This window comes from Durio zibethinus, chromosome 24 (genome assembly GCF_047325235.1).
Source record: "Durio zibethinus cultivar Kanyao isolate XHJ-2024 chromosome 24, ASM4732523v1, whole genome shotgun sequence".
NCBI classification, from domain to species: Eukaryota; Viridiplantae; Streptophyta; class Magnoliopsida; order Malvales; family Malvaceae; genus Durio; species Durio zibethinus.
Window position 1 is genome coordinate 17,314,052 of NC_143185.1, and position 22,688 is coordinate 17,336,739.

Below are 22,688 nucleotides of genomic sequence, written 5' to 3' on the forward strand. Positions count from 1 at the left end.
TAAATTTTAGACTTTTTATGAATGTAATATTGGATTTGGTTAGAAATAATTTTTAATTCAATAAAGATGTTTTTTATAACAATTGTTATATGGTAAATTCTCTCATTGCATTCATGTGTTTTTTGCATTCATTCTTATACATAATCTGATGGTTCTATAAACATTATTCTAAATTTATACCATAATTGTGAGAAATCAAAGTTTAAGGATAGTTCAACACTATTGCAACATCCAAGGTCAAGTTAGAAGAATGGACTAAGATCATACGAGCCATGTTGAGAAATTGAAAAAAGCTCAAGAGAAAATCAAGGAAGAATTGAGTAAGATCTTTGAAGCTTTGAGTAATCTAAATAAGGAAAAGACAGTAGAGGAACACATTTCGCATGAAGTTACTGATCCAATGTATTCTTCGAATTATGGCTTGTATCAAGCCTAATCCACTCAAAGCTTTCCATCATAACAACTTGTATTTCTAAGCTATAATTATTCGGGAATGCCACCTACTCTCAGCCAAGGGAATGCTCAAAATTACATTAATCATGCTTTCACTGAAAGGGTAGTTAAATTGATTCAAGTTTTCAATTTGGATGATTTAAAAAAGAAATTGAAATTAAAGGTAGCTGAGTCTTTTGAGGACTCTAAAGCTGATCACATGATGAACATGTTCAAAGAGCGATGACGAGCCGTATAAGGCATTAATTTTTACGGTTCTATAGATGTTGTTAGGCTTTATCTAATACCAGATGTGGTGATACCCCTAAAGTTTAAGGTACTGAAGTTTAAAAAATATGATGTTATAAAATGCCTCATTACGTATGTTACAATGTACTGTCATAAGATGATAGGTTATATCAATAATGAGAAGTTACTCGTGCATATATTCCAAGATCATTTAATTAATTTTGTTGCAAGGTGGCATGTCCAGTTGGACAAGACCTGCACCCAATCCTAAAAGGATTTAACCTATTCCTTCATCAACCAATATCATCATGTTATATATACGGCTTCTCGTTGCCTTTCATTACAAAGTATGCAGAAGAAGGTGACTAACTTATTCAAAGAATATGCTTAGAGATGGTGGGACATAGCTGCTCAGGTCTAGCCACCAATGATAAAAAAAAAAGATAATAATTTTATTTGTGAGTACTCTAAAGTCACCTTATTATAAAAAAAATTATAAGGAATGCAACTAAAAACTTACTGACATAGTAATCTTAGGAAAAATTATTGAAAATAACATCAATAGTGGCAAGCTTAAAGAATAAGAAGCCAATAGTACTAAAAAAAAGGATGCCTAAAAAAAAAGTTGAAACTCAAGTTGTAAGTTTTGAGGGGTAACAATTCAGAGTTAATACTCCATATCCACCACCTATTTATCTTGCTTACTACCCTACAATCAATAATATTGCATAATTCTTTTACCAACTTCATTACCCAATCGTGAATAACATCTCCCCAAGTCCTTATCAACCAAACACCTGTATATGGGTTTAGTTTTATCAATACACTAGTTTCAAAGCCTAACAATCAGTGAGTGGTTTGAAAAGATCCAAGGGTAACAAAGAGAAAGCTTATATTGATCTTATCCCTATAACATATATTGAGCTATTTTCAGAATTTGTTAAGAATGACTTAATATCTCTAGTTCTTTTGAAATCATTAAAGCCATCTTATCTCAAATGGTATAATGTTAATATCACATGTGATTATCATAATGAAAATGTGGGTCACTTTATAGAAACTTGCCTTACTTTCAAACACAAGGTGCAAAGTTTGATTCGAGCAAGTTCAATGAGCTTGAATAAATCAGAAGAGTTGAATGTCAATAAAGACCCTTTGTACAATCACCAAGGGGTATAATTTTGGGAAAGCTTATTAGAATTACTTATCATATTAAGATTTGTTTAGAATATGAATTTCTTTTATGCATTTGAATTTCATCTTATTTTTCATCATTTTAATAATAGTGACAGATATAATGCATTTTCATGATATTTTCTCTTTCATTTGAATCACTATTATATATTTTTAGCTTCTTATATCTTTTTATATATCCATTCTTTGATTTCAAATAATGAATGTTCAAACAGTCATAACAATAATTCAAGATTCAATTTTAAAAACATCATTCATGATGATTTAATTGATAAATTGAGATTATTGATTCATTGAGACTGCTGAATAAAAAAAGATGAATCTCTGAAGAATTTTAAAAGTGATATAATAAATTATCTTTGCAATAGTTCATTCACAAGTCTATTATTAGTCAATCAATGTTCACTATTGAAAGTATTCATGTTTGGAATGATAAATGGCCATATTTTTTTTACCTTTTCACAAAAATAGTAAAATTAGCCTTTACTACCCCATTTGAGCTTGTTAAAACTTTTTTTTCAAGGAACTCTAAGCAAGGATCATTCTTCACACTAGGGGGCAAAGTTTGAAAAGCTTAGAAAGTAAAGATGTTTAATAATCTCAGGGATAAATCCCTTTTATGCTCAAATTTTTCTTAAAAAATGATGAAAAGTGCAAAAAGAAAAAAAATGCAGGAGAAATTAATAAGGCAAAACGTCAAAGTGCTCTACATGAAAAGAAATTATCATTGGATTAATTATCCTTCAAATATAATTCGGGTCTATTTTATATATTTCTTTTATAAGCCTTCATTCTAGCTTACATTACATCCCTTAAAAGTTTATTTTGATCGAATATGAATACTTGAATTGAAAAATCATGAATTAAACTAAGGTAAATTTACCATTGGATTGTTTGAGATTTTGATCAAGGTGTCAGCAATAAATCAAAAGAAAAGGAGAAATGAGAAAAAAAGATGTGCAAAAAAAATAAAAAAGGTAAAAAGGAAAAATAAAGATTTAAAACTGAAAATCCGAAATGACGACTTAAGTAAAAATAGAGATTCAAGAAAACAACTTCATTTGAGGATCCCAAGAATGTGGATAATGTTTGGATCAAAGATTAAGAATATTAACAAAATATGTTTTTGATAAAGAATTCTAAGTTAGAGTTTAAAATTGTCTAAACAATTATTATTCTGGATGTTAATATCCCATTTCCACAGTATCTTGTTTTTATTCACATTTGATTTGGTATTTACCAAACTTCCTTTTGATAATGAATACACATTTTTCTTGTTTGCATCCATTGAATAAATTGAAAAAATATATCATATTTGTCATAAATTATAATGATGATAAATAAGTGAATGACAATATTCGTAAAAGATTTTTTCATCATTTTGAAAGAAATCCAAATGACTTAAGTGAAAGAAGCTTAGAAAGATGATTTGAAAGAGGTAAATGTAATGACTCAATATAATGATGAATTGGTTAATATAACTTGTAAGTTTGACCAAACCAAGAAAATAACATGGATTAATTGAGAAAATGATGAAATTTATTGTGAGATCATTAATACTGAGAAGTTTAAGAAAAAATATATGAGATGCTGAAGTCTTGAGAACCTTATTAGAATTTCATGGCATTGATTTAGTGACATCTGCATTACATATATTGTGTTTACATTGTACTTAAATATTTGATAATTATATTTGTATCATGGTTGGGGCATGCATTTGCATCGTGTAGGGAACATTTGAATCATTGTATGACATTTACATTTACATCATTCAATGAGAATATGGATTGTTGCATTTGCATTATTTAGAAGGCATTTGCATTATTAGCATGACATTTATCTTTGTTGGGAGAAAATGTTTGACTTTTGATCTCTTGAATGAGAAAGATCTTTTATGTTAATAATTTTAGACAATATAGAGCCTTTATTTTAAGAAATTTTTAATGAGAATCTTTGAAACTTTGGATGTAAAACCCTAAAACTTTTTAGAATTAGAACTTTTTTGTGAAGCCAAGAAGTTTTTGAAAAAGAACCTTTAAATTTTGGATATGAATCTAAAATTTTTTGAATGTGAATCTTTGAAATTTTTTATCTGAATCTCTAAGTTTTTCAAATAAAAATCTTTAACTTTTGAATGTGAATATCTAAAATTTTTCGAATGTGAATCTTTGAAATTTTGGATGTGAATCTTTAAACTTTTTAAATGAAAATCTTTAACCTTTTGGTGTAAATTTATAAAATTTTTGAATGAAAGCAAGTGAATTTTAAAGTGAGCCTTGAAATCTTTGATGTGAATCCATGAATTTTTTATATGAAACTTTAAATTTTGGATGTGAATCACTAAAAGAACCTTTTGAATACAAATTGCAATTTACAAATCTTTATAATGATGAAAATTCTTTTGAACCTAAACCTCTTACGAATCTTTAAAATTCTTGTGAATTTGAATTTTTACGAATCTGAAAATCTTTGCAAATCTGAAACTTTTGCGAAACTTGAAATTCTTATGAATTTGAAACTTTTGCAAATCTAAAACCTCTGTGAAAGTTAGAATCTTGCGAATTTGAAATCTTTATGAATTTGGAATCTTTACGAATTTGAAACCTCTGCGAAACTTGGATTATTACAAATATGGAATCTTTGTGAATGTGAAACTTCTGAGAATCTTGAGTCATTTACGAACTTTGAAATCTTTACGAAACTTGAATTCTTGTGAATCTAAAAACCTTTGTGAATCTTGAATCCTTACAAAATTTGAAATCATTACAAATTTTTTATGAATCTTAAAGTCTTGGAATCTTTCAATATTCTTTTATAGAACCTTATGAATCTTTGCAGTTTTGTGAATCCTTGAATTTGCAAATTGTGAATCTTTGGATTTCAAGCTAAAAATTTTGATGTCTTTTGACATTTCCTATTTCAAGTTTAAAGTTACTTGGCCTCTAGATAGATGAGTCCATTTTGTTTAAGCATTTGGTTAGAGAAGTGTACTTTATATTTTAAAGTTTTAAAGCCATTAAGCCTCTGTTTAAAAAAGTCCATTGCTTGATTTATTTTTTTTTAAATTGCATGCTTTTATTTAGAGGATCCTTAAGTTAAACTAAACACGATAGTTGTCTATATCTTTGGGCAATTCTTGTTTCATAGAAAATGCACAAAGAAAGGCAACTATAAACACTCCATTTTATTTGAAACCTTTTTTGGGATCAAAAACAGGTCTTCAACCGTAAGTTAGGCCCGATTGGAAAGCTTCAAGTCCAATAGAAATTTTAATTAGATTAGATTTAATTTGTGGTTTAATTTTACTTTTTTTTCCTCAACAAAAAAAAAACAAAAGAAATTAAAAAACCTAAAAAAAAAAGGATTCTAGCTTGATTCATACGGACCAAATCATGTAAAAGGGGAAACTCAAAATCAAATCATAGATTATAAAATCGTAATAAAATCATAATCTCATGTTTGATTTACTTTCTAGACTAAAAGGGATTCAATTCCTATAAAAACAATGAACCATACGCAAACAGAGGGAGAAAAATGTTTTCATGAATTAGTTTTTTGGGTTAAGTTTTCAGTTCTGGGGAATTTTTATTTTGGATTCTGAAAGGGAACATGGGAAATATTTTGGGGTTCTCAATTTTTTTTTTTGGATTTTTGGGATTTTTAAGTTTTAAGGCTTCTAGGTATTCAATTTTGAAATTTTTGAAATTACTTTTAAGATTCAATTCTTAGTGTCTTGAAAGTAATTTTAAGTCTTGATATGATTTTTGGAAATGTTGAAATTCTTTTGAATTTTTGGGTTTAGTATTCTATTTGAATCTTAAAACCATTGGAATTAATTCTTAGATTTGGATCTCATTTCTAAAATTTAGATTGTTGGAAATTTTTTTGAATTTATGGGTTTACGATTAAATTTGTTGAATTTCTAGATTTTTTTTAGGTTTTGTTTGATTTTTACAGTGGAAGCTTGAATTTTCAGATGGCTTTCATGATGGCTGGAGGATTTTTACAGTTGTCGAATTCTAGGTTCATAAAGGTTTTTAAAAAAACTTGAAGTTTCTAGTGGCCATTTGAATTTCACGGTGCCAGAAACTGGGCTTTTGGCCGAGATCTAGAAGGCTTTTGCAGTTTCTAGTGAAGGAGTTAAAGAGAGGCTAAAGGAAATAATTCTAGAAAAAGAGGGAACTAAAGGTTTATGAAAAAAAAAAGTGAAAATGTTTTATTTATATGGCAAAGCCAAACATGCCGTTTTGTGGAGGACAGGATCTTGTATTGACATGTGGAGACCCCCGCGTAACCTAGTTGAAACCCACTCGATTTGCAGGTTTTTTTTTTCATTTTCTTTTTATTTTTGTTTTTTATTTTTTTTCTTTCTCTTTATTTATTTCCATTCTCTATTTTTTTTTATGTGTTACATTATTATTATTATTGTTGTTGTTGTTATTAATAAAAAAAATAAAGAAAAGAAAAAAATTTGTTATATTATTTATGATGTTTTTATTTATATTTTTTCATGATTATTAATTAATTGCATGATATTTTATATTAACTACATGATAATTTATATGTTATATTATTGCATGATTATATTATAATTGTATGATATATTATATTATTGCATGATGTTGCATGATATTATTTGCATAATAATTTTTATATGATAACTTTTGTTCATTTTATTTTCTTTTTTTCTCCTCAAAATAATTTTTTTTTAAAATAATAAATTCGTGAGTCCTATCAAATTATTGAAAGATTTTTTATAAATTTAATTTTTTTTATGAATTCTATCACACTATTGAAGAATTTCATAACCTATTTTTTGTGGAAAAAAATAAAAAAAATTTTAATCTTACCAATATATTAGAGGATAATCTTCAACAGAAAAGTCTTACCAACATATTAGAGAATATTTTTTACTATAAACTCGATTTATAGAAATTTATTTCTATAAGTAAAATTAAATGAATCCGATGATGAAATCTCTTTAAAATGTGATAAATAGTCTCCTTGAATGCTTCTGAGGTGAGAAAATATTTTTAAATTATTACCAACATATTTAAGTAATTTAAGAAAAAAATTTTATATTAAAATTATTTGGTAAATTATAAATATTTTAAGGCTTGGATAACTTGAAATCAAATTAATACTATCTTTTGGATGGGCTTTATAAGAATGTTATAATATTTCTTACACGTAACTATACTCCTGAGCCTAAACTTTGGTTTTATGGAATATAATTTACTATTTAAATATACCTAGGTCAATATTGGGACTCTTTTTTAAATGTGACAAATTCAGTCAGATGATCAATCATATCTAAATAAAAAATTATTGGAGACGACTCTTAAAATTCATAACTAACGATAGATAGTTCTACGGATTTATACATTTTGACACAACTCCTCTTTGATTTTTAGCTTTTCAAATCCTCCTAACTTCTCTGTAAAAAATCTTTAACCCAGAACTCGTTGGTATTTTGTCATTACTATCGCCATTCACAACCACTAGTTTTCATCAATAGCTCTTTCTTTCTCTCTTTTCTATCTCTATCTTAAAGCCCAAAAATTCCCCAAAAAAAAAAAAAAAAACACTCAAACCTAAACCCATAGAAAAAACCTTTGTTGATGAGTTGTTATGGCTGTAATGTGGATTTGTGGTTATTTTGTGGGTATGGATTTGGATTAACTGGGTATTGGGGCTTGTTTTGAGTTGAACTTAGTTTTAAGGTTTTTTGGGAATTTAGGGTATTTTTTGGGTTAATTTTAGGTATTGCTTCTTGAAATTGGGTTGTGTTGTGAGCTTGGATTTTGGTTTTGGTTCTCTACTGTGTGCTGACTGTTGTTGAATTGCTACGTCTTATTGCTCTGTGATGCTAATGGCTTGCTACGATTGAAATTGCAGTATGAATTTCTTATTGCTATCGAATTTGCTTAAAAACTTATTATCAAATTGCTTGTTAATCGCTCGAAATTACTTATTGCTTGCTTCTTGTGTGCGGTTAAAAATAAATGATGAAGATATAGAGGGAGAGAGGATGAATGGATTTTCATTTTGGGTGTAAGGATTTCAGTTTTCGATTTTTTTTACTTATATATATATTTAATTTTATCTTACAATCAATCATAAAATACCACATGTATATTTAATGGTGGGAAAAAGCTAGCCAAGAGCCAAATTGGCCATGTTATGTGGCACGTATGTCAACTTAAAAACTTAAACAGTTTCCATTCAACTTATGACTCATTTGATCAAAAATAAAAGTATAAAAACTTTATTGATTGTAATAAAAAATAAAGGATTAATTGATTATTCAATTTTTGTTTAAGGGTTTTTTGAACTCTTAATGTATTTATTTGAATAAATTAGAAAAACCTTTAATCATATGTCAAAATCTTTGAATTTTGATCTTATTAGAAAAATATTTAGTCACATAAATAACCATAAATTAAACTTAAAAAATTAAAGTGTATATATTGATCTAAAAATATTAATCATGACCTAGTAATATATTGGTTAAAATTTTATTTAAATATATATAACTAATGCATTATCTATTTTCTAATTTAATAAAAACAGTACATAATTAAATTTTAAAAGGCTAAAATATTAAAAAAAACTTTTAAATTATTTTATTTTTTAATAAATTTTTATATTTTTATTATATCAAAATAAAATTTTGAATTGTGTTTAAATAAAAATTTTTTTAAACGAGAGAACAATTTATATTAGTAACTTATTTATATAAAAATTAAAATTTAAGAATTTATTTAGATATAAAATAAAAAATAAAAATTATTTGAATGATATTAAAAATTAAGAATTTATTTTTTTATATAACAAAAATATAAAAAGTTTATTTAAACAAAATAAAAAATTTAAAAATTTTTATTATTTTAACCATTTAAAAATCATTCCTTAAATAATAATATTTTAACTATTGTTTTTTGTTGCAATATTTTAACTATCTTTAATCTTTAATAAGTATATATAAATACTCCCTTATTTATAAATAAATAGTCAAATAGAAGAATCAAGTTTAGTAAGAAACAAATGTCAGCTATTCATTGGTTAATCATTCCTTATTTACCCTAAACCCTGATCCCCTCCATTCCTCCTTTCCCACATCATTAACAAATTTTCTTTCTTCCCATCAATGATTTAGACTTCCCTTAGCCTTTACAAAACCAAAATCTTTATCTCAACTTTACCAATATCCCCTATCCCCTTCTTTCTCTTCGCTATATTTCAGGGGAGAAACAACTCAAAACAAAACAAAATTCAAGTGGAAAAACAAAGCTGTTGAAGAAAAAAAGGCTAGAACTAGACGAGAAAATGGCTAGTGGAGGAGGGTATGGAGACCCGAGCCAGAAGATTGACTATGTTTTCAAGGTAGTTTTGATTGGTGACTCTGCTGTTGGTAAGTCTCAGATTCTTGCTCGGTATGCTAGAAATGAATTCAGTTTAGATTCTAAGGCTACCATTGGAGTTGAGTTTCAGACAAGAACTCTTGTTATTGAACACAAGAGTGTCAAGGCTCAGATCTGGGACACTGCTGGTCAAGAACGGTACTTTCTTTTTACTTCTGTTACTAGTACCTTGCTTTTTAACTTTTCATGCAAAAAAGATTTGTTTTTTCTTGTTCTGTTCTTTTTGGTTAAAGTTTTTTTGGATTTTTTATTTTATGTGCATCTGCTTCTTTTTTTTTTTGTTCTTCCTTAGATCTGAAGTTTGTAGACAGAATTACAAACTTGCAAAAAGAAGCTGTTTGAAATTGAAAACCCAAGATCAGAATTTCAGAATGGTAATAGTAATATTTTATTTGCTGGATTGACTGTGGACTGACAAGACATGGTTTAGTTAGTTAACAAGATTGTGTTTAACTGTATAAATAGATCGTTGGGTGGTAAAAGGTTTTCAATTTCAAACAAGATTGGATTGGATGTTTGATGGATGAATTCTATAATTGCTGTTGATCTTTATTTATTGCTTTTAGCTTAATGATGAGCTTGATAAAAATTTACATGGTGCTCAAATGACAATCGGGACCTCAGTTGAATCTTAATGCTTGATGGCGTCACTTTTTCTGCTTAAGATGAAATAGTTTGGTACAAAGCATCCCATTCTATTAGATTCTTGATATCATCACATTAGCCACAAATCTTGGCCTAGACATTGAATATTTGTGCATGTGGTAGTGCGTATTTATGTTAATGGTTCTTTGTTAAGTAAGCATGCTATGTCGGTAAGCAGGGCTGTGATCTATATCATCCATCTTGAATTGAACCGTTTTAGTTGAAGACTTTTCAGATATTTACCTTATTAAATAAGTGGTTGATCAACTGCCTGGGTTTGGTTAGCTTTTAATCATTCAACCAGTTGGTAATGGTTAAAGCAGTTGAATCCAACTCTTGACAATTATGTTTAATAAGGTATATAACTTCGTTTGGTACAGTCTAACTTGCTGGTTCCATCTAGGACACTTGTTATTTGGTTACATGGATTCTTTTGCCTTATCATATTCCTGTCTGGATATACACCTCTAGCATCTAGGTCAACTAATACTATTTACCTATCTGAGTAAACCTTAAAATACTGTTATATGAGCAAATTGGTGATTTTGCTTCTTCTCTTATTATGTATTGAATAGATACAGAGCTGTTACTAGTGCATACTACAGGGGTGCTGTTGGGGCAATGCTGGTTTATGATATAACAAAACGCCAGACGTTTGATCACATTCCACGTTGGCTGGAAGAGTTGCGTGGCCATGCTGACAAGAACATTGTTATTATTTTGATTGGTAATAAAAGTGACCTTGAAAACCAACGGGAAGTTCCAACAGAGGATGCCAAAGAATTTGCTCAAAAGGAAGGACTATTTTTCTTGGAGACCTCAGCTCTTGAAGCAACTAATGTGGAGACTGCCTTCTTAACTGTGCTTACGGAGATATTCAACATTGTGAACAAGAAGAATCTAGTTGCTGGTGAGAATCAGGGGAATGGCAACCCCACATCACTAGCAGGCAAGAAGATCCTCATTCCAGGTCCGGCACAAGAAATTCCAGCAAAAAGCAACGTCTGCTGTAGATCATAATTTAATTGGATTTCTCTCCTAATGTCAGTTTCTTTCTTTTACATTCTTAATAGCAATTTTTTAAGGGTGTGGTATATCTGTTTGTATATTTACGTTGCATTAGTTTAATTTGCAAGGGCAGCTAATTAATTGCATGTTTTGAGATGGGGAATAGAAAACTAAAATTTGAAGCTGAGTTGCAGATCGCTTCAATGTTGTTCTTAAAGCAATATATTTTATCCGTTTGTCCTGTTAAAGTTCCTCTGTCTTTGAAATATTTTGGTTGATAGAAAAAATAATGAGTTACTTTCAGAATAAGAAGATATTAAAAGCGTCTCGGTCATGGTTTAATGGCCATTTTACTGCTTTAAGATGGCTGCCAAAATGGTTGGCAGAAGCTGCATTGGGGTATGGTGAGTGATTTAGCATATTATTATTCACAACTCTGGCTTTGAATTGTAAATCACTTGAATCACTTCATACGCAGCACTTTTTTTATTATTATTATTTAGAGAAAAGAAATTCGGATTTTGAAAAGGAGCTCGTACTGTATGGTTGCAGAAATTGCAGCACCTTGTACTTGTATGAATGATTGAAAGCTCAGGTCTGCGAAAATGCCAGTTCCAGAAGTCACTCAATTGCTTAAGAGTACATATAGGATCCCTCAAATGTTTCATCTATGAGTTGGCATTTAATGTTTGGTGTCCTATTCAGTAGCATCCATGTCATGTATTTTCTCCGCCTCAACATTGTGTTCCTCCATTGAGGTTCCGTTTTCACCACTCATTTCATGGTTTTCTTGGGCCAAAGTGCCCTTTTCAGTCTGCATGCATGCTGAAAGACTTTCCATCAGCTCCTGGCAGTCGATTGCTGTAACCATCACACTCAAACTTGCCCTACCCTTCCAGCAGCCAATGACTTTTTTTGATGTGTCCACTTGGATATGATCTGATAAAGATTTTGGTTAGTAAGGGATCATGTATACAAATCATTCTGACAGGCATGGCAGATTAAATTAAGTTATTCTCTCAAAACAATTACACAGCAGCCTAACATCGGATTTGCTGCCTTCTGACCAAACTCAGAATGAACAAACTCTGCAAATTTGATTGTTTTATATTGCAAAAGATTTTTGAAATCTGCTGGGGAAGCATATAGGATTTGTTTGGTAACATATGGGAGAATCGCAGCCAAGCCTTCTGATGATATCCTGAATGAACATGGTGCAGAGGAACCTTCTCTAGATGATTGGCGATCCTATTTTTAGAACAAAATCAACTAAAATAAGAAAAGGAATCCTAGGTGATTCAGAAGCAATTCAGGATATATAATTTCTGATGAAATGAATTTTAAGGCAAAATAGTTATAATTTGTCTTATAAAAAAAAGTTAAAAGCACATAAAAGGGTAAAAGAGGATAACCTAAAAGATGGAAATAGAGCAATGTTTCTAGAGGTAAAAAGCACACAACAGGATCTGATTAAAAGAATATAAATATACTCGCAAACATCTTCAGCCCAAAGGAAGTTAATCTTCAGTTGCTGTCACAACTCAATAATTCAATTCCAAAACATCGTTAACTGACTTTGAAACATAATGAATTCTCTTCACATGGTTTGTTTCATTGTTTCTTGTAACAAGGTGGCCACTGAATAGGAAGGATTCATCAATACCATAAAGTATCTTAATGCTGTTTATTATAGCTTCATCTTTGAAGAAAAGAACAGGGTCAACTGCTCTCCACTTGCCCTGAATCTGCAACTTTCTTTTCTCCCCTGCTTTTGCAGAATTAATTTTCTTATCAGTAGGTGCTTGAGCTGTCCCAGGAGAATTGGTCTCTGGAACAACTCCATCCAGTCCACCATCAACCAATCAGCCTTTAAAGCCACTACTGAGATCTTTTCATCAGCCTCTGAAGTCACTTCTGAGATCTTTTCATCAGACTCTGAAGCAACTTCTGAGATTTTTTCATCTGCCTCTGAAGCTACTATAGTTTTCACAATGGGTTCAGTAAATAGCATATATGAATCAAGGTACAGGAGTTGCATCTTATGGATGGCATATAAATTATGTGCCACATTATAAACCACCCATAGCCATAAAAGAGGGGGGGGGATAATTTTGAGTAACCTGGCAAATGAAAAACTGTGGAAGACAGCAATGAAAAAGGCTTCTGTGTTCTGATCATGAGGCATTATCCTCATGCAGCGTTCTAGTTGGAGATCAGAAACTTCTTCCTCCAAATTATCAGTAGAAGAAACACAACCATCCGGCTGAGTTCCGTCTTCAAAATTTACATTCTCACCGTTCTCACTCTTCTTGTTATTGTCAGTTACATCCACATAATTTTTGCCAGAAGGGAACATGGTGGGAACAATCCCATTTCTGCGGAACTTGAGAACATCCTTGTCTGATGCTAACCAGACTTCTGTATCACGTACCTGATGAACATGGTAAAAACTGGACATTTCATGAGAAGAAGAAAATGAAATGTTGTAAAGGAGGCTAATTAGTTGAACTGTAGCAGAATTCTGCTAGCTTGGATAAAATAAAAATATAGCTTATCCAAAAAAAAGAAAATGAAATGTTGCAAGGCAAGGTCTTTATGCAAGTATTATATTATTAATATTAGTTGATAGTTACATTCTATTGGTTTCATGTGGTTCTGAAGGTCTATTTTTCACGTCTAGATAAAGGTTGGGAGTACATATCAAACATAACCACCCTGACCCTGTATCAAATGAAACCAATTATTGCCAGCGATAACCTAGGAATAGATATGAAACATTTTTTTCAGACATGAGGCACCATATGTCAAACTTATTTGCATCCTAAATGAAAAATGAAATGCATATGCACACAGCAGAACATAGAAAATTATGCAAAAACAGAATTTCTACTTGTATAACAATAACATGCTAAAATTTAAGTAGAATGGAATACCCAAGAATAGATTAGGTGAAATGGTCACTAACCTTCCATTTTGTTAGACCTGGGTGGCGAATTAATTGAGGCAGCTGATCTGAGACATTAACCAGTTCAACAGACCCTCCACATCTCCGTAAAATCTGAAGCAAATAGGAAATGGGGGTCAAAAGGGGAAAAAAGAAAATAAAGGGTAAGAGTTGTACATCAATATCATTTGCTAGAACCTGAAGAAAAAGAAAATGAATAACTAATTCTGCATACAGAATAAAGGGTAAGAGTTGTTATCAGAGCAGGCCAAAAAGCTACTCAAGAAATCAATAAGTATATAGAAATCTAACAATTCATAATCTATAGATCAATTTTAAGTGAAGATGAACAAAACTAAGTAAAACCTAAAGTTATGAGGGAGACAAAGATATAAACAAAAGCAAATGAACCACGCCATCAGGTAGAGATCCTCCTTTGGCTGAGTGGTGTATAATCTCAAGCAACTGAGATGTTTTTGAACCAGGTGCTGCACACACTGCATAAGGAATTACCAGGAAATAGTAACTATATTTCAATGTAGATCAGATACAGCTTCTGAAAAGAAGATAAACAATGAAGGCTATCTGAATGCATCATATGTTGCTTACTATCAAGAACAAATTGATCTGGATGTAAATCAAGGAAGAGAGGAGGCACCTGCACCACAAACAATGGAGAAATTTTGGTTAAAAAGAAGACCCTCTGTAACTGAAACTTGCCAAACATAGAGCAGCAAATTACTGCATAAACAGTAAGAACTAGTAAGTGGAGTCCACCTGCCATGCTGACAGCCTCCTGTCTACTGATATTTCCAATTTCAGTTTCAAGTTTCAAAAACTCACGAAACCTGAAAGTTATTTAACCAAATCATTAACCGACTAATGACTATATGATAATAAAAAATCAGTTGAGTATGTAAACCATTGAAAGCATACTGGACAGCTTGCACATAATTCGTACATACTTAGTAGCTGAAAACCAACGAGGCAGCAACATGATAAAACAAGCACTTGTAAATCACATCATATTACCAGTAAAATGTAGGAAATGTTGCAAATGCACCATTTCAGTCTTCCTGTTTTTCTTTTCTTTTCCCATTTGGGCAGTTTCCCAACAGTAGATCTTTCCCTAAGCATTCACCCACATAAAATAAGAATGTCTTCATCTACAGATATATAACAGATACAAAAAGAAGAACATAAGTGATTAGTCTTTGTAACATTGGAAGCACTTTAACTCACCAGAATTAGCAATAGGTACAATTAATATATAGATGTATATAATAATCATAGGATTCTATGACAGCTGAACCCATTGTGTACACCACAAAATTCAAGATCACACAAATACCCAGACCGTAAAGGAACACCTTAGTTTTTTACATGGGATCGCCGAATAAAACATGACGCACCTCTCAAGAGTTTGGTTTTTCCTTATCCGCATGCGTGAGAAATTTGATTGCCATGCAACATTATCAGGGCACCGAGGCAACGGTTTGATAGGCTCCAAATCAGCCCCTTCAATTGCCTGCAGGTAAGGGTGTTGCCAAGAGCCAAAAAATACAGTTACTTATAACAGCATTAAAATTAAGACATCCAAAACATAAAGAAAAACTGTCACTTACTTCAGATTGAAGAGATTTCATAAAGTCATTCTCCAACTGCGAACGAACACCTTCATAAAATTGGCTACTCCCAGGGATTTAACTAACGGTTGCAATTACGTTTTTTGTTGTATCGCATTTATCGTATTTTCGGATATGACAGAGATCATTGCTGTCATCGAGATCATTGCAGTTGTGAATTTTTTTTTATTTTACATAATTTATTATAAAATGTAATAATTATAATCATAAAAACTCTTATTTAATAATTTTAAAAATAGTTTATGATACTATATTTTTTATTTTTAAAAAAAAATTGTTCACAATTTTATTTAGATTATGATAAAATATTCATATTTGGTTTAGCAACAAAATTTTTGCTTGAGCCAAATTCATATTCAATATTAATTCTAGACAAATCAAGATATTAACAAAACATAATCTGTTAAATACCAAGCATTTATATTTAATAAAATTACAAACTTAAAAATATAATAATTTCAAATTCTATCAATTATAACTATTGATATATATTTCAAATTTTACCATATGGTAGAATGACAAGGATGATCAAATTCTCTATTTTTCACTTTGAGAGTTAAGTTGACTCCATCTCCATCCCTGTCACCTTCATTCTTGGTACATTTGAGGTGGAGGATATATTTAAGGATGATACATTTGTGGTGGAGTTTGTGGTAAATAATACATTTGAGGTGGATAATAACCACATAAAAGTGGATAATCATGAGGAGATTGAAAATTAGATTTTTTCGGTAGATAGTAACGTCCTTGAATACTAGCAGATGATTCACTATACTCAAAATTACTAAAATTTGATCTCCTACTTGAAGATGAAAAACCTCTAGAAATATCATAGTAGTGCTTATTGGCTTTTCTTTTTGATCGAGCTGTATGTGCACTTTGACCCCCACTAAATTCAGCATCTGGATTTACTCTGTATTCTACCATGTTAATAAAAAGTCCACCAGTAGCAACAAGCCTAAGTTTTCTTTCAAGTGGGCAGTAAAGTTGATTTGCATCTATATTACCACAAAAATTTGCACCATCACCATCACCATCACCATCACCATCACCATCATCTGGACTTAAACCCCCACCATCATCATTTTGACTTAGTGTTGGACTTGAGCTTGAATGAGACACATTATTTTCTTAAGATCGGCATGATTGTTCAACATTTATTTCATTATCAAAATTATCTGCAGATAACCAATTAGAGTTTTGACCATCTAACAAAAGATTTTCTTTCTCTTACAGCCATTCTATTAGTAGATCATCATCATAAAAAATATGGTCAAGGTTAATAGGATTAAAACTATTATTTATCTCGTCAATGCTCATTTTTTTTATGTCTCATCCTCAGCCTCATGTAATAGGTATATACAAGTTTTTGAAGTTTTTCAAACTTCAATCTGTTTCTTGCTTTGGTGTGAATATAGCTAAATATACTCCAGTTACGTTCACAATTTGTTGCAAATGATATTTCACTAAGCACTTTAATTGCTAGTTTTTGTAATTCAGAAACACAAGTGTCATATATCATCTATCACTCAACTGTATAAAATTATTTAAATTAAATTTGAATGTGCTATTCAATTGAATAACATAAATAAATTATAATTATTTAATTTACTAATTACCTGGATTCATTTGCTTCTAAGCCCTTTATGCCTGTGAAGTACCAAATGTTTCATGCTTGTCTCGAAATAATAGCAACTACATTGATTGAAAATACAATAGTAAATGAATAAATAAAAAATAATTATATTTTTAATACATGAAATAAATGTCAAAGTTATAAAATAGTATTAAATACTAACTTGATTAATCATTTTGATTTAAATATCTATATAAAGTTCTAATCTTTCAATAACTGCTCTTATACTATCTAATGTTTCTTTAAGTACATTTACAGAATGCTCCACTCCAAATTGAAATTGTACATTTAGATTAGTGACCTAAACATATTCATAAAAATATTATTTTAAAGTAATAAAAAATAAATATATAAGCAATTTAAGCATAAAAAATAAACATATGTTTTTAAATACAATCTATATTCTTGGTTTACTTACCAACTGAATGTAAGTCAGAATACATGAAACTCCATGTATTATCAATAATCTTTTCATATTCAGTAGAATAACGATAATTTTGCTGAATTACTTGTTTAGCTCTATCCATAGTCTTGTAAATAAATCTCATTGTTGGTTTTTCATCACCATCCACAAGGCATAACACTTTTATCAAAGGCTCATAAACTTTTATTACATCACTTGCTTTTTTCCAAAAATATTTTCCTAAAATAATTTTGTTAGCTTCATAAGCAAACCCTTATTGTTGTTATCTCTATTTTGATTCTTTAAATTCTTACATATTCATCAGTAAATTTTTAAAGTAATATATTTTAAATTAATATTTTAAACAATGATATTATAAAAAGATGCTAGATTTAAATAGTTTTACTAATTACTAAGTACTAACCTTTGAATTGAGGATCTCTCTCAAACCTTGCTTTTACTTTATTATTTCTTCTAACTGTATAAAATAAGTGACAAATCGGATAAGAGCAAAATGAAGTATTTACGTCTCTTATGTATATTTCTTCATCAAATTAATAGTCTAAATGTAATTGTATATAAAACAAGTCACTTTTTTTGCATCATCCAAAATTTTTGCCACTTTTTTTTTTACCAATATCTTCAAGGCACAAGTCCAAATAATGAGCTGAACATGTTGTCCAAAACAAATGTTGTCTTTTCTTTATTAGTCTTTTCATGTAGCCTTAAGTGCTACCTCATTATCAGTGATTATTTAAACAATGTATTTTTTCTCAATTTTTTTCACAGCTTCATCTAATAATCTATAGTAAAAATTTACATCTCTACCACGAACACTTGAGACATCTATAGATTTCCAAAAAATGGTCCATTTGCTACAGTAAACAAGGAAATCAATGATATGCATTTGATTCAAACTGTAGGTCCAACCATCACACATCAAAGTGGCACCCAATTCATTTCAATGAGCTTTTAATCCATTAACCCATTTATGAATTTGTTGATACTCAGACTTTAAATACATATCTGAAACCTCATAAGGTGTTGAAAGTTTCACATGTTGGCCAATTTTTGCTGTTATGAAAATCAAATTATACAACCATAGAAAGTTTGTTAACTGAAAAGGAAATCAATCATATATAAAAAATTTGATACTAATTCATCCATATTCCTTCTTAATGTCTTTAAAAATGAATCTCTTATTTTTGGTTGCTTTGAACTCTTAGTTCTAACTAATTCAAGTATAACTCCTCTTAATAAAAATTCAGACTCATTTCAAGTTGATTTCTTTGTTCTTTTCCTAAAATATTTAGCAACTAAGCCATGAGTGCTTCGTCCCTCTTCATGTATGTTACTTTAACCACCAATTCTTTATATAAATTTTTGTCTTCTGTGCCACTCATGTTGTGATCGATACTATCTCGCATGGCTTGTCTAGTAGCAATGTCTTCATTAATAAAACCTTTATAGTCATAGTCTTCCCCTCTTAATTATGATAAGAATGTATCATTTCTCCTTTCATTCTCAACTTTCTTTGATTTGCTTTCTTAAAGAAGTTTCATCATACTTTCTCTTACTATACCTATTAATAATATAGTTAAGAAAAAAAAATTAGTTACACATGCTTATGTAAATTTATAATTTTTATTGAGAAATTAACAATAATATTTTCAAAGAAATTGTGAAAACATAAGATACCAATAACGTTAGGGTATGGTGTAATATTGCTAGTTTTATGAGCAACATGTTCCTTGAAACGTGTTATTCCTCTTTTTACAACTTTACCACAAAGTTTGCATAAAATATTTCCTTTTATATTTGACACAGGTGTTTCAAAATACCAACCTATATTATCACTTAGTGTGCCCTTTACTCCTTTGCTTGAAAACTCTTCACGTGGCAGCATGCTTGTTATTTTATATAAAAATAAAATAAACTTATATTTAGAAATATTAATGTTACTTATTCCATCATTAAAAATTGAATCTACATTAAATTTTTTAATTTTTAGTTTTTAATCTTAAAAATAATATATCGTAAAACGCTAAATTTATTAAGTAACTTAATCTTTTTGATATACTAATTGATGTAAAAAGCTTTTTATCACAAATTACTTTCAATATATTATATAATAAATAAAGTATTCAATAATTACACAAAAATAAAAATAAATTAATAAGAATTAATTCAATAGCAAAAGAATTGACAATAATATTAATACCAAAATAACAAAAAAATTTATTAAATTTTAAATATAAAAGTATAAATTAATAAATAACAAAATCAAAATATAACATTTAATTTTAATTATTTTTATTTAACTTATAAAAAAATTTTATTAAAATTTTTAATCTAAAATCCCTATACATATCATATTAAATTATTAATCTCTTAATTTTTTCAATTATAAATTTTCAATCCCTCTGACTAAATTTTATCTAAAAAATTTTTTAAAATTTTTAAAATTATAAATTTTTAAAATTATATTTTAATAAAATTAATTACAAAATTAAATAACATGGTGGCATGCTTGCTATTTTGTATAAAAACAAAATAAACTTATATTTAGAAATATTAATGTTATTTATTCCATCATAAAAAAATTGAATCTACATTAAATTTTGTAATTTTAATTTTTAATCTTAAGAGTAATAGATTATAAAATGCTAAATTTATTAAGTAACTTAATCTTTTTTATATACTAATGATGTAAAAAAAAATTATCACAAATTACTTTCAATATATTATATAATAAATAAAATATTAAATAATTACACAAAAATAAAAATAAATTAATAAGAATTAATTTAATAGCAAAAGAATTGACAACAATATAAATACCAAAACAACAAAAATATTATTAAAGTTCAAATATAAAATTATAAATTAATCAGCAATAAAATCAAAATATAATATTTAATTGTAATTATTTTTCTTCTAATTTATACAAAAAAATTTATTAAAATTTTTCATCTAAAATCTCTATATATATCATATTAAATTATTAATCTTTTAATTTTTTTCAATTATAAAATCTCAATTCCTCTAACTAAATTTTATTTTTAAAATTACAAATTTTTAAATTTATATTTTAATAAAATTAATTATAAATTAAATAAAAACTACCCACCTACCCACCCCACCCACCCTACCCCTTAACGCATCCCACCCCACCCTACCTTGAGACGAGACTCAATAGCCCCCCCTCACCCACACTCTACAATTCACTCTCAGACACCCTTAAATTTCTCCCAAAATTTCCTCTGGTTTTTTATGGCGTTGCCTCAGCCTTCTTTTAAATCGCCTCAGCCTTCTTTCAAATCACCCAACCAAACTTATTCAAGTTTTCTTTTTCTACTTTTTTTCTGCATTTCTCTCTTTCTCTCTCATACCCTCATCTCTTTCACTCAGATTTTCACAAACATAAAGATCAACATTATTCTACAAAAATTTTACAAAAAAAATAGGTAATTTAATTTTTTTTTATTTTTTTATTTTGATTGTTAATTAAGAATTTGAGGTTAATTTAAATTTGGGTAGCTATATGACGATGGAATGGTTAATACTATTTTCTAAGGTTTTTTAGATTGATTTTAAAAGTTAAAACTGAGAATATGATTATACAACTGAGTTATATTTTCTTTTAGTTTTTGTTTTTACTTTTGCAATCTAATTTTTGAGAATCTTGGCAAATTGTGTTGGAAGTTTTTTTTTTTTAATTTGTACTGATAATGAAAAAATAGGATAATGGCAATAATGGATCGTTATTGCTGTTATTCCCTGTTACACTATTTTTCAACGGCCATTACACACTATTTTGAATATAATTAAATTATTCAATTATATTTTTCTCGATAACAATGACGGGTGATGGCGCGACCTCAATTTCACAACATTTATTCCGCTATAGCACCGCTATTTGAATGACTGGTTACTGTAAAAGATTAGTAAAGATTAAAGATATTACTAAGCAAATAAATTATTTACAAGCAAAATTCAAAACCCAAATCTTCCAAAAGTAAAAAAGAAAAAAGAAAAACCTACGTGGAATTAATTCTGAAAACAGCAGGTAATGGTTTTCTAAGCATTTCGATGAAAACATCCCGTTCTTGGGAAGAAACAATCCCTTGTTCCTGCCAAAAGAAAATTTACATATAACATTTCCCTTTTTCACATATAGATGAAATAAAAAGCTAATAAAAATAAATATTTCACTTTGTAATATTCATCAAAGGAAGGGTTTTGGGTGGCAAAAGGCTGCGAAGCTGGGTTATCAGAGTTTGGGTTATAGGGGTCAGCTGAAGAATCAGTTTTTTGTCGTTTCCAAACATTTCCTCTGCTTTGCTTGAAATGTTTTCTTTGAGTAAGAGACCCTCTTCGACCTCCCATTGTTTCTGCTAGCAGGGTTGAGTAAAAAATAAAAAAAATTCAAAGCTGGATTTGAAATTGTAATACTTGGTTTGAATTGGTTTTTTTTTTATAAGATTTAGATTAAGGTTGAACATTAAAAATATATATTAAATTCGAATTAAGTTTTAAAATAAATGTAAAAAATAAAAATAAAAATCAAATTAAATAAAATTATATATTTTTATTAATTTTTATATATTTTAAATTTTTATTAAAAATAATTATTTTATATAAATTTATATAAATATATTAAAATTTTTATTAAAATAATATATAAAAATTTAAAAAATTAAAATCTATAAATTAAACTAATAAAATTCGATTTGAATTAGATTAATTTTTTTAAAAAAATTAATTTTAACTCAAATCAAATCTTAAAAATTTATAATATTATATATTATCTAAAAAAATAAAATCAAATTCTTTCTTATTTGAATCATTTTCACCTCTATATATGCTACTTCTTTTTGAACGGTGGCCGCCACCCGAGAGGAGATGAGACTGAGATTGTTTATTTATGTGTACGTGTTTATTTTGTCATAAAACATGGGCTTTAAAGTTATAGAATTTATAGAACATAGCCCAATTGGTATCCTTCAACGGCCGGAATGACAGTTTTTTAGGATTCAGGAGCCAGATTTGGTCCTGTCCTGTCTGAAATCAAATTCAGCAACTGTGGAGTGTGTTGTTGTACTTT

At 28.9% G+C, this 22,688-nt stretch overlaps 1 protein-coding gene and 1 pseudogene across 3 annotated transcripts; one reads left to right on the forward strand and one right to left on the reverse strand.

Moving 5' to 3' along the window:
* The first annotated feature begins 8,984 nt into the window (after positions 1 to 8,984).
* Positions 8,985 to 11,200, forward strand: LOC111284087 (ras-related protein Rab11A-like). Of its 2 annotated transcripts, none has more exons than XM_022872822.2 (2): positions 8,985 to 9,437; positions 10,550 to 11,200. In XM_022872822.2, exons 1-2 carry the CDS (start codon positions 9,205 to 9,207, stop codon positions 10,962 to 10,964), a joined length of 648 nt encoding a protein of 215 aa, XP_022728557.1. In that variant the 5' UTR covers positions 8,985 to 9,204; the 3' UTR covers positions 10,965 to 11,200. The 2 variants fall into 2 exon arrangements, with proteins under 2 accessions (XP_022728557.1, XP_022728556.1); XM_022872821.2 differs by having other exon boundaries at positions 8,987 to 9,437; positions 10,520 to 11,200.
* A 449-nt stretch (positions 11,201 to 11,649) lies between these two features.
* Positions 11,650 to 21,970, reverse strand: LOC111316417 (uncharacterized; annotated as a pseudogene). The gene is made up of 11 exons (XR_016333120.1): positions 21,797 to 21,970; positions 21,626 to 21,714; positions 15,522 to 15,588; positions 15,309 to 15,424; positions 14,678 to 14,744; positions 14,506 to 14,554; positions 14,308 to 14,393; positions 13,918 to 14,094; positions 12,447 to 13,383; positions 11,968 to 12,200; positions 11,650 to 11,899 (listed from the first exon to the last, which is right to left on the reverse strand). The product of XR_016333120.1 is annotated as an uncharacterized LOC111316417 (transcript).
* Positions 21,971 to 22,688: the final 718 nt, after the last annotated feature.

Coding starts and splice junctions, on each gene's coding strand:
- LOC111284087 (XM_022872821.2), top strand. CDS start 9,205: ATGGCTAGTGGAGGAGGGTATGGAGACCCGAGCCAGAAGATTGACTAT. Junction 9,438..10,519: donor GACACTGCTGGTCAAGAACG/GTACTTTCTTTT, acceptor TGTATTGAATAG/ATACAGAGCTGTTACTAGTG.